General features: G+C 36.4%; 1 protein-coding gene across 1 annotated transcript in view; it reads left to right on the forward strand.

The window, feature by feature from the left end:
- The window catches only part of LOC125871014 (sister chromatid cohesion protein SCC4), a 52900-nt gene that overhangs the window by 7033 nt on the left and 32725 nt on the right, over nt 1–13142 (forward strand). The window contains exons 3-6 of the mRNA XM_049551591.1: nt 2308–2449; nt 6002–6118; nt 6364–6856; nt 8294–8332. Coding sequence (XP_049407548.1) covers nt 2308–2449; nt 6002–6118; nt 6364–6856; nt 8294–8332 — 791 coding nt within the window. The remainder of the gene's footprint in view (nt 1–2307; nt 2450–6001; nt 6119–6363; nt 6857–8293; nt 8333–13142) is intronic.

Raw genomic sequence — 13142 nt, forward strand, 5'->3', positions numbered from 1 at the left:
CTTGCACCAAATAAATCCCTTCAATTGCCGGGTAGTTGTATATATGCTTGTCACGCCATATTTACTCTACCCTCTCAATACAAAGAACATAACACACATAAAGTTTGGGAAAAATTCCCCTATTGAGATAAAAAGGCTTAATCAAGCCAGTGTTAACCCCCTAAAGAATGCCTTTGGGAAAAGGCATAAATTCCCCCTCAAACTTGTACCGAAAAGTCAGTTACACGCTTCAACTATTATGAGAACCTATTACACACCTTTACTATTAAAAAGTGAATTTATTTACTACCTGCCATGTATAGTACCACTCTCACAATGGAAAGTGTATCACACTTGCGCCATATTAATGCCATCTACTGCCACATCAGATGCCATGTCAGATTTCAAATAAAATTCTCCATGTCATTCAATTATTTCTTCTTCCATGAACACCACCATGGAACCACTAACATTGCCATCATATTAGTACCAAATCTCTATATTTCACCATAAAAATCTTTTTTTTTTTAGTGCAACAAGATAATATGAAATAACCGAGAAAGATTTCCTTGAAACAAATCGTTCTGTGTTCACCATCATAAACACACAAAAATAACTTCCCACAAAATCTAAAACAAAGCAAAAATGGAAAAGAAAATAAAAACAAAATAAACAGAGTTCTCTCTTCAAGTAGCATAGGTAAAATTACAACTTTTAAAATTGTCTTTAGTTAAAAAATTCTTAAGCTGCAACCTTCTTTTTAAGTTTTGCAAGCTCCACACCAACCACAAATCATCAATTTTATCAACCACCAAGAAAATTGAAGTGAAATATCAAATATAATAAAAATGGTGAAATCAAATTATCATTAAAATAGAATTTGATTGGGGTGGGGGGGGGGGGGGGAGAGAGGATTTTGTTGGAGGTGGGATGAGGTTGGATGGATGGAAATTAGATATGGAAAATAATGAAAGAAAAAAAAAATGAAGAAGAAGAAGGCAGGGGTGCAGTGTGAAGAAGAAGAGGAGGTGTGGTGTGTGGGTAGAAAGAAGATTTTCATTTCATTTTTTTTACTTTTTTTTTATTTAACGCGCTTTTCATTTTTTCTTTTTTTGACACGTCAGTTGTAGGTAGTAAATAAATTCACTTTTTAGTTGTTTCGGTGTGTAATAGGTCGTCATAATAGTTGAAGCGTGTAACTGACTTTTCGGTATACGTTTGAGGGGGAATTTATGCCTTTTCCTAATGCCTTTCCATGCCTGGACACATCCAAACGGCTCAACTCTTGCCAAAAGAATACTTAACAACATCAAAAGAGGCTAGGAATTCAATCCCATAAGTTAATAGTTGGTCTAGGTCAAATTCAACAAAAGTCAACTCTAAAAAGTCAAACTCGAGCCCCACGGTCAAAACCCACTAGCTAAGAATTCCAAGTTTTTGCTTAGATTTTCATTTCATGTCCATTTACATGCTCAAATCCCAAAGTTAATGATTCTAGAGTTCATGTCCTGTATCCTCAATCTTACACTTCAAATTCCATGTTTAAAGACTCAAATCTAGCATATAATCGTGTACAATCACCAAGATTTGGTGTAGATCGTCATCTTGGGGATATATGCTGAATGCAACCCAAAAATCCCTCTGCGCGTAGCTTAGCTCCCCTTTTATACTACAGGGAATCAGGGATCCATCGATCGCAATTGTGATACCTTGGTGCTTTTGTGGCTCCTCAATCATGATAGGCTCATCGCAAAATGAACTTTCACCATATCCTAATATGTCGGAAAAGCGAGCCTCACTAACTGCAATTGTGACACACAACAAAAATAAAATAAAATAAAATCTGCAACTGCTGAATTTGATTTTTGAGTTCAAATCTCATCTGAGCCTCTTGGATCCCAATCTAAACCATCCTGACAAGTACCAGAACACTATATGGACTTATGGAAAGTTTCACATCAAGGAACAAGATTCAAATACTCAAAATGAAGGGTTGGAGGATAGGGATGTTACAACAATCTAAGCGCCTTTCTTGTAATATCAGATAAGTAATAGAAGTATCTTTTCTACTCTCAAGCAATTTAAGTATCGTTTCTACTTGCCAAATGCCAACATTACTGATTTCCTCCTTTTTTTGATGGGCACTTAAAGTTCTTGGTTATTTTATTGATATGCCCGTCATGTTTATGCCAAGTATAATTAGATATGATCACCAATAGTTTAATAAGTGTATTCAGCTCTAAAAAGGTTCACCATTGAGTTCTAAGTCGGTGTTAAATTTGACTTTGCACGTGCTAATTGTGATTAAATTGCATTATTTTCTTGAAGATTTTCCGGGAGGTTATGGTACTGCAACTTCAATTCTCAGCTAGCAAATGCTCTTACAATTGAAGGGGATCATCATGGTTCAATTTCCGCACTGGATAACGGTCTAATGTGTGCAACTCAAATGTGCTATCCGGAGTTACAGGTTAGAAATTGCCTGCACAACATCTTCGATAAAAGTAGTTTCATGTTGCCTAGTTACAGTTTTTTGGAGCTGCAAATTCAGTATTTTTTATATACTCTTATTTGATTTCTGTTCTTTTTTTTTCTTTTAAAGTTTCTTAATTGCTATACTTTGGTATTGGATTATTGTATTTGCGTTAAAAGTGTTTGTGTTCCCTTATATGCTTCAGCGATGCAAAAATCGAAGCCTGTGATCCCCATGTCTACTGAGTATATTCACTTGTACATCAGCCACAAGGCATATTTTGGTCGTTTAACGAGAGATTTGAAACTTGGCTTTTGACAAAAGTGTAGATAAGAATGTACCAAGTTCAGTGTTAAAGTTGTGGGATTATGCATATATCCCCTTTACCTGTAAGATGAGCTTATGCATTCAAGTTACTGGAATTATATATTGATAAAGCTTCAAAATAATCATGTTACCAATTCTCAAAAAAAAAAAAAGATGCTTCAAAATAATCAGAAATCAAATTAATACAGCAGTGATCAAGAGAGTTTGAGGAAACAGTGTTTTGAAAAGAAAATAGTGCACAAAGGCGGCAAGACACCCGAGGCTTTTAGCTAGAAACAAAGCACTCGTTTCTTCAAACATTAATTTTTCTAATGAATCATTTAACAAAAAAATATAGTACAATAAATCATACTTATACATTATACTTTATGTATAATGAATTTATTTCTTATGTGAATTCAATAAATATGATACATTATTTAGTAAGATACAATGATTTTGATGTATTCATTGTACTTTATGTATAATAAATTTATTTTTTATGAGAATTCAATAAATACGATACATAAATTAGTAAGATACAATGATAAATGATTTCTTTCATTGAATCTCAGAACCCTCTTTTATAGATTAAATAATACCTTTACAAAATAATAATATTTCATGGTTCCACCTTTATTAATTTAGCGAGGTTTTACTGTATCCATATTTAAGTACAATGAGTCAAATTACTTGCCAAAAAAAGTACAATGAATCAAATATGCAATAACAATATAATAATCCAATAATATGATTCATGGATTATAATCCTTGCAATATAATGCCTGCATAACTTGTCCAAGAAAAAAAGACCTTTATGGTTCATCATTTCCTAAATATTTTGATTTGAGATGTGCTTATGGCGGTAGGGATATGGGTGCTCACATACAACTCACATAGATAGAGTATGAAATGTATGTTTGTGTATATACTTGAAGTCATCGAGCTAAAACAAATATGAAAAATTTCTGCAATTAACTTTCTTATTCCACAAGTATATCTTGATAACCTATTACTTTACTTAAATAGGTGCATATCTACGTGCATGCATACACACATGCATAGACATGTAACCAAAAATTGAGACTAAAACCCTGACCAACCAATGCTTCTTGGTGATGTTGTGGTTAATGGATCATAATATGAATTGGTCAAATGTAGTGCATATCCCACACCTCAAAAGGTTTTTTTTTGAAGGATTGTGTGACATGGAAATTTCGATCAATTTCATTGGTCATAGCATATATGTTCACCAAAGAACTGATCTAGTTAATGAGAAGTATTAGCTTTACATCAGTTATATTCTACAAAATGTCTTAATCACAAGTTTCTCTATCGCATTCTCTTTTCTTCCTCTAATTCTCAAATTAACCTCCAACTCCCCAATTAATTTATTTTCTCCTTTTCTTCCCCATGCACTCCCATACTGCTTGTTAGAGATGGTCAAATGTCTTTTTTTCTTTAATTCTTGTAGGCTTTGGATATATGTGGTTTCCTGCTATTACATGAGTAACCCATCTTAAATTTTTTATTATATATTTTTTGTCCTTTTTAGTTCCAATTGAGGTGCTCTAATGTCCAAACGTGGGTTGTAAAAATTCAAAAGGCGGAGTGACTTGGAATACTCTTATACTTGGCTCCGTTTGTCATATGGACCCTTCTACTCACGACTTTGCCGACTGAACACTTAAAGTTATTAAAACACATTATTTTAAACCCCTCTGACCATTGACCAAGCTTATGCAACATTTATTTTGCTGAATCAGATAAAATGCATGGTAACACACGTTTCAAAGTAAGTGAAGACAATAATTCTAATTTAAAAAATATTAAAATTAAAAGTAAAAAATATAACAATTAAAAGAAAAGAAAGAAAATTCTCCATCCCTATATCTGCTTCTTCCTCATAATTTTCCCATTGTGAATCATCCCCTCTTTCCCCCTTCCCCCCTCCCACCACCACCACCACACACACACACACTCACACCCTTCTTCCTCTTTCCATACTCTTCCTATAATCTTCAGTTGGGTCAGAGATAGTTGCAACTACTTCATCAACAAAGAAAATGGTTGAAGAATACATATGCTTGCTCACACAATCCCTCACAACACCTCTCAGCCTCTCTATTTCTTTCTCCCTCATTATAGTATGGTTTGTTTGTATACAAATTTCTCTTTGATTGCGACGTTTGAATTCAAAATTGTACATCTGAGAGTTCTGGAATGATTGCGGAAAAGGGTGTTTATTCAGATTTGTGCAGAAGAAAAAGAGCAAAAGAGTGGGAGGTTCATGTTTGTGAAATGGAGGTGGATTTTAGATGGGATTTTGAAACACATATGTCTGATGCTTTCAAAATTGAAGGCAATTTTAACTATAGGATTTTGGATGGTTTTCTCTGTAGTGACCCATCTTCTAGCCCCCTTCTTTTCTTTCTCATTCTCCATTTTAGTCACTTTCTCACCACCATTAAATAACAAAATTTATAATAAAATACCTTAACAAGGCTTTGCTTGTCTCCTCTTTAACAGGAGAAAAGGGGGAAAAACAAAGAAAAGATTAGAACTAAATAGCAAAATAGATGAAAAACCTTAGAAGAGAAAACAAAATGGAAGTCTTGGAAAGACAAACAAACTATTCTAGTTAATTGAAGAAATCAAGAAAGATAGGGAAGAGAATCACCATAAATAGACTAATTTTGGAGATGAGTTTGAGATTTTCCTTTTAGAAAAATAGTATTTGTAATAATAAAAATGATGTGGCAATTTAAACCGAAGTAACAATTTTATCTGATGTAGAGAGTGATGTGTTATCCACATCAGCGTGATTGAGAGACATGATTAGAGGGGTTTAAAATAACGCGTTTTAATAACTTTAAGTGTTCAGTTGGCAAATCTGTGAATAGAAGGGTCCAGGTGACAAACAGAGCCAAGACAGGTCTCTCAGTTCATTCGGTCTATTAAAAAAGAACTAAATATATTGGTGTTGGGAGACAAACTGATGGCTGTTAGCATGAATCCAATTAGATTCCTTCCAGTGTCATCATGATCCTAGTGCCAGGTGTGTCTGTTTGTAGTTGTTCCATGGTTATGTTCTAGTTTACAAAGACAGACACCAATAATTCTGATATAAGTGATTTCTGGCTTTTGTTTGGTTTGTTAATCTGAGAGTCATTAACTATATCCTTATGATCTGGTTATTTAGTTATTTGTGATGTTCATTATTTCTCTTGTTGGTGTTGTTAGATGTTTTTTGCAACTTCGATCTTGCATGTGCACCTCATGCAATGGGAGAATGAAAGTTCCGTTCGAGATGCTCTCAACAGATGCAATGTAATATGGGAATCTATTGAATTGGAAAAAGTGAGTCCAGTGCTTTACCTCTTTCTCAATATTATATGCTGTGGAGTCCTTTTGCAGAAAATAGGAAGTTAGGAACATATTGTCCCTTCTTTACTACAATATCTCCTCTTTTGAACCATTTTGATGTATCTTGAATGGATATATCGCTTAGACTTTCATATCATTTTTTTTATAAATGCTGATTTTTTTAAAAATGTGGCTTGTGATGTCAACTGATGTTCTATTTTTTCATTCAAATCCAAAAGAGACAGCAATGCCTTGGTTTACTATTTTACAACGAGCTGTTGCATGTATTTTATCTACTTCGGATATGCGACTACAAGAATGCTGGTCAACATGTTGACAAATTGGATGCTGCCATGAAGTCTGATTTACAGAGGAGGCAACAGATCAACGAACTGAGTAAGGAGCTTGATGCAGTGAATGAAAGTCTCTCTCGATCTGATTTAAATTACAGAGACAGATCTGCTCTTTCTGCAAAACAAGCTCACCTTGAGGAGCAACTTAGTAACTTAACAGGAAATGACAAAGAATTTTCTGAACCAATATACTTTGGAAGTGCGAGACGAACTTGGGAAGACAAGCTTGAATTGGCACCACCTCCTGTTGATGGAGAGTGGCTACCTAAAGGTGCTATTTATGCATTGATAGACCTTACAGTAACCGTTTTTAACCGTCCAAAAGGACTTTTTAAGGAGTGCTTGAAGAGGATCCAGTCTGGCCTGCAAACTGTTCAAGGTTGGTTCTATGAAATAGGGTACAGTAGGCTCTATGTGTGTGTTCTGTATGGTGGAAAACATTTTCCAGATAATGTTTTCCAATTTTTGCATGTTCGGTTAGTCAATTTTTGAAAATATTTTCTTTAGAAAAATAAGTTTCTTTAAAATGGGGAAACTTACTTTTCTAGTGGAAGTAGAGAAAAAAAGTTCCACAAGTGACATTCCACATTGATTATGTCCTCCTCACCCTCCAATACACCTCATTTTCATCCCCACCCCCTAGCCCCCATCAACACCACCCCACACCCCTACCCCACCTCACGTTTCATAGTATTTGCCTATGTTGTATTTACAAATACTTTTAGGATAATATTTTTGCATATGTACCGAACACAAAAAAATAAGTAAGAAACCCACTTATTTTCCTAGAGAACATTTTCTGTGGAAAATATATTCCTTCATACCAAACACACCCTATATCTTCACACTTTCTCATTTGTCAGTGTTCTGTAAGTTAGTACTTGTTAAATTAGGTCTTAGGCCTAACTCACACCCCAAAAGCTAGCTCAAAGGGAGGGGGATTGCCCAAGCCTTATAAGGAGTCCACCCATCTCATTAACCACCGATGTGGGACTTTTGTCATTCTTTAACAGTACTGATTGTTGGTTTCCTAATCGGTCTATGGATATCATCACACTTGGCAGCTTTGGGTTATAACCTTAAATTTCGGGGTAATGGATCTCTCATGCATGTTCCCATATTTGGTGGATTAAGTCAACCTTTATTCTTTAGCATGCAACCAAACTTCGACCATGGAAATTGCAGTCAAGTAAATCACGGGTTAATACAATCACGTCACAACTCACCGTATTTGCTAAATTAAACCGTCAACTTAGTGTTCCTTAAATCTAGAAATTGTTTGTAATTCCGTGGTTCTTATTGACCATCTTATTTTGTTAAATAAACACTGGAACTGTGTTACTTGAGGATCTTCTATAATATAAGATAGAAGTGTGTCCTAGAGAAAGTATCAACAATATTGAATTAATCTAAATGAGCATTCCTCTGGTGAATTACATTTTAGGTTAGACTGCATGAAGTGAACTCATTCTTGCTCCATGAACTGAAACAACTATTGTTTATGTTTGTCTGTGTTCTCTAGTCATAGCAGTTTGTGCTTGAGGTTTACTGTAAATTTATTTTCCTTGACCTGGGCCTAACTAGATGTCATGTATAGGATAGGAACTGGAAATTACTAGTTACCTTTTTGTTAAATACCAACATTGTAAGTTCCTTGTTGGTAGAGACTATAAAATTTCGTATTGGTCTTGAAAATTTTGCAAAAATTCACGAATCAGTCCATTAGCTAGAGAATGCCTTCTAGCAATTTATTTTTATCCCATCATGCTAAGATTCTATTCTCATATCTGAATTCTGAATTGTTATATTCATGTAGAGGAGCTGAAAAAGTATGGGATTCTTGATGGAATGAGAGGTAAGGGCTCTTGTTTCTTCCTTATGCATTTATTTTTATCTTCCTTAAGTGATGCTAGATCATGAGATGCCATATTATCATATTTTCTATCTTTGGTTTTGTTTCTTTTAGTTAGAAATAAAATCTTGTCTATTGTCATTTTCACTATTTTCTGTCTTTGATATTATTTTCTTTATTTTAGATAGACATGAAATTATTGTTAGCTATAGATTATCTATTTTTTAGTTGGTGCTGTTAGGCTTATTCTTTTGGTAAGAGATAGATTCTAGTTTACTTGTGGCAGTAGCTTGCTATCAACTACTCTGCTGGTTGCTTTGTAAAGCTCTACTCTTTACTGAGTAATATTTTGTAGGCGTTTTTGTCTCTAAAGTAGCATCTTTTATCTGCCATGGGACCAGACAGATTCACTTATATTGAGGCTCGCATAGACTGTTGTTGCGACATAATAAGCTCTGCTTCATCAATTTCCCAGTTGACTATCTCTGTAATAGGATTTTGTAATATTACCCCATTGTTGTCATGATCGCTCTCATCTGTTGCGTGATTGCTTTCCACCTGTTTATCAGTGTCTTCAGTCTCCATCAAGGTGTCTTTATCCCCCATTATCTCTGAGTATTTCTCACCATCCTTGTGAACGTTGGACTGTTCTCAGTGACTTGAGAATCACCGTGTAAGACTCTTTGTGCTATTATTTTCTCGATGCAATCGAAAGATCTCTGGGCTGTCAGCAAGCCTTCTATTTCCCCTTGAAAGTTGTTAACAATAACTTGGGCTGCCACATCTGGGCCTATGCACCAAGCCTGTGAATTATTTGGCCCAGACGTATAGCCCTCCTTTGGGATTTCCTTTAAATGACTCACATGCCCCTCATTTAAATGGCTCATGTGCCCCTCACGAGCTGATATCGTGACTTTATTTGCAGGGGCCACGTGCTGCAGTATTGGAAAATCCCTAAGTTGACGGGATTCGCTATCATCATCACAGATCCTCTCTGCTAAAATCCTTTGGTTAAATCGTTGGACTGGGTAAAAGGTGTCTTCTTTCCCCTTATTGTTTTTCAGCATAATTTCAAATCTTGGCGAACATTCCAGCCAGATTTGAAAGTAGAATTTTATGCTGTTCCGCGACACAGCCACCTCTTTCGGAATTTTTCTACCGTTGTTTGCAACTAGGATCCTCGCTGACTTCATATGATTTTTCAGTTCTGTTTCCTCCTCCGTAGCCACCCAACCTTCACAGATCTCGCCTATCTCTTGGAAGACCTTCTTTGACCATAGGTCCAGGGTAATTCCCACCGCTCTGATCCATGTTTCTTTAACAGGCAGACTTAGAAATACATCCTGTTGTTGGTGTCCACCATTCGAGATGAAGGCTACACGTCTTCCATCTCCACTGGCCCTGGATAATCTGTTCTGCCATGTTTCTGTTTGGGAACTCAAACATAAATCTTTCATCATTTAGCTCGTATATGTCATTCCGAAAACATTCTTCCAGTTAGAAGACGACCATCTTCTTAGATTTGCTAGAGTTTGCCTCTCTGTCGACTTCTCATTACAAAACCCTACTAGACATCTAGATAAAAGGTCACCTTTGTGCGCTCCTATTTTATCTAGGATTTCTACTGTACCCCTCATATTTTTGATCTCTGCATTGCGTAAATTCTTGGATTGCTATTTACTATCTTGAATAGCAGTAGTGTAGGGGTAATCCAAGACCACCCTAGTGCTGGGTATTTTCACCTTTACCTTCTGACATTTAATGAATCTATCAATCTTCAAAGAAATGTCCAACCACCCAGCATTCGATGCCAACTCTGGTACTATAATTCCAGACCTCCCCCCTCTATATAATGCTATGATGTTTATGAACCTCCCATGTATATTATGCTTTCTTGTGCAATAGTGCTCCGACTCATGCTCAACCATTCTCCATCTTCTTGTCACCTTCTTTTTCTCCTTGGATGCTTCTCTTAAGCATTGGCAGATCCATTCCATCACCTTCCTACTCATAGAAGATCTGTGCATCATCTTTCTGCTTCTCCTACCCATTCGTACCATTCAACTTTGTCATTTTCCTATCTGGTGATATCGGAAGACTTAAATCCTGTGTTGAAATAGATTCGATTTTCCTCCATTCTATTGGAAAGTAATTTATCAATAATCACAGTGGATGATTATTGTTGGCTTGAAAGAAAAGGGTTGAATCCGGTGGGAGTAACCGGAAAAGATGTGCTTCTCTCTCCTAAGAAGTAGGAGAGAGAAAGGGTATTGGGAACTGTGTCCAGGTGCTTTTTTACGACGTGCTGAAGTGACTAGTTTAAAAGAGAAAAATAATTTTAATGACTATGTTGCAAAATTGAGGAACTGTAAGATCCCAATGGTAGAGCATTTCCCACTTCCCTAAATAATAGGAGAAAAGAGTACACAGACATTTGGTAGTTTCACTTATCATAAATGCATTTCTTCACCTTCAGTCATGGACGCCTCTCTATGTGAGATGGAGTATATGAGAGTATCCCTTGATTCTTTTGTTTTGAATTATTCCAATCTCTGTAATAGATGAGCATATTGAAATGCCGTCCTGATAGTTGCACATCCAAAGGAATTGGACTATTTGGAAGGATTTTTTTTTTTTTGTTATGGGCCTCTCTGAGCTGGGCAGCCTGGGAATTTGGCGCTAGTCTATTCTGATTCTTGGAGAGGGAGGTCATGCTAAGAACACTAATCAACTGAGGGCCCTTAAGAAGGGTCCCTTGATGGCTCCTTTCTATCTCTAAGAGGGCTAAGCGAGCTAAGGCAGGATTACTCTCACCCTTCTCTTTCATTATTGCTATTGAAAGGAGTTGAATGGTATGCTCAAGAAGGCAAATATGGATGTATGGTTAAGGGGTTTCAGGGTGTTATACAATGATGGTGGAAGTCTGGAAATAACACATTGTATACCAATTATTCTCTGATTTTCTGTGATGTTAAAGTGGAGCAAGCCACACATCTGTGGTTTATAGCAACTGTTGAGGCGGTCTCAGGCCTTCTGTCAACTAGAGGATTGATGCCTTCAGGAGGAATTTCATATGGCAAGTATATAAGGAGAAGAAATGCTACCATTTAGTAAACCAGAAAACTCTCACAAACCGGAGGGTGGGTGGGGGTCTGGGAATTAGAAACTTGAGACAGCAAAACAAGAGTACTAATGAAATGGCTACGGATGTCTACCATTGGAGGACCAAGCATTATGGAGGATGGTGATCAATGAAAAATATGGAGGTAGGGACAGTGATGTACATGCAATGTGGCTAGTTCATATGGAGCAAGCGTAAGTAGATCAATAAGATGTCTTTGGCAGAATTTTTTTAAGAACCCAGCATCAAAGTGGGCAATGGGTTGAAGACTTCCTTTCTTGGAATGATGATTAGATTGGGAGTGGGCCACTTAAAATATTTTTAAATTTTTCCAGGCATTTTCAGTGTAGTGCAACAACCTGATGCAACTGTAGCTGAGATATGGAGTCACCAGGGTTGGAACTTAAGCTTGTTGGAACTTAAGCTTTAGAAGATTTTAAATGATTGGAGGTGAATAGAGTGATTGAATTTTTCAAACATCTTGAAAATTTTAGAGGAACTATTTGGCAAGAGGACAGGCTGGTATGGGAAAGAAACATCAGAGGATTTTTTTTGCTGTGAAATATGCTTATAAGGTTCTAAACAGGGTTTGGACAACATTATGGGCCTTGGCATTGGAAGCACTACGGAAGATGAAGGTACCATTCAAGGTGGTATTGTTCTGCGGGTTAGTGGTGAAACAGGCTGTTTAACACATGACAATTTGATCAAGAGAGGACTGCGCCTGTCCTCAAAATGCTTGTTGTGTGGTAAAGACAGTGAAAGAATTAGCTATTTATTTTTACATTGTCAGGTGACAACAGATTGTGGAAGCTGTTCATGAGTATGAAAAGCTTGAGCAGAGAATGCCCAGGAGAGTTGATGAAATGTTGGCATGCTGGAATGGCACAGGTGAAGGATCGGGACAGAAGAGGTGGTGGGACATTGTCCTAGATTGTATTTGGAGGGAAGGGAACTCAAGATGCTTTGAAGAGTTAAGCTAACTCTGAATAAGTGATCAAGATGAAGTGTATATTTTTTGTTTTTACTTTCGGTGTAAAGAAGCTTTTGTACAAGATGTAGAGTCTCTTGTAGATCTCACTGGGTCCTTGTTCTGTTTGATTGCTAGTTCTTTTTTGGTGAATTTTCTTGGACTCTTGTAACTAGTTTGAGTTCTTAGCACAATCTTTGTGCTCACAACCACTTATTGACTATATTGAAATCTGTTACCATTTTTTTTTTTTTAAAAAAAAACAAGGGGTGGGGTGTGTGTGTGTAGACTGGCTTGGGGTTGTCTTTTTGTAGGTGCCAGGCCAACCTCCCATCTAACATGTTTACCAGCCGCTGGTAAGTTGCAATAGCTCTAAATTGTTGAAAATTTATCTTATAAATACGACCCTCATGAAGTTTGTTTTTAAGTGACTCATAATATTTGATAAATTGATTTGACGATTATGACATCTTGCTCTATCTCCTTATCCTCCCTTCTTCATTTTCCCTCTCTCTCTCATTTTTTTTAATTTTTCCTCTCATGCTTCTTTCTTTCTCAATGCCTGTTCTGCCCTTTCTCATTCCTTCCCGGCCTTATCTCCTTCCTTCCCTTATTTGTTCTACATCATTATAATTGTATATTTGTGTAGTCTTATTAATATACATCTAACAAACCGTCCACTTCACTATGCAAAATTTCAATTTTGTGGAGAAAAAAGTGAT

The sequence above is a fragment of the Solanum stenotomum genome, chromosome 7 (assembly GCF_019186545.1).
Source record: "Solanum stenotomum isolate F172 chromosome 7, ASM1918654v1, whole genome shotgun sequence".
In the NCBI taxonomy this organism is placed as follows: Eukaryota; Viridiplantae; Streptophyta; class Magnoliopsida; order Solanales; family Solanaceae; genus Solanum; species Solanum stenotomum.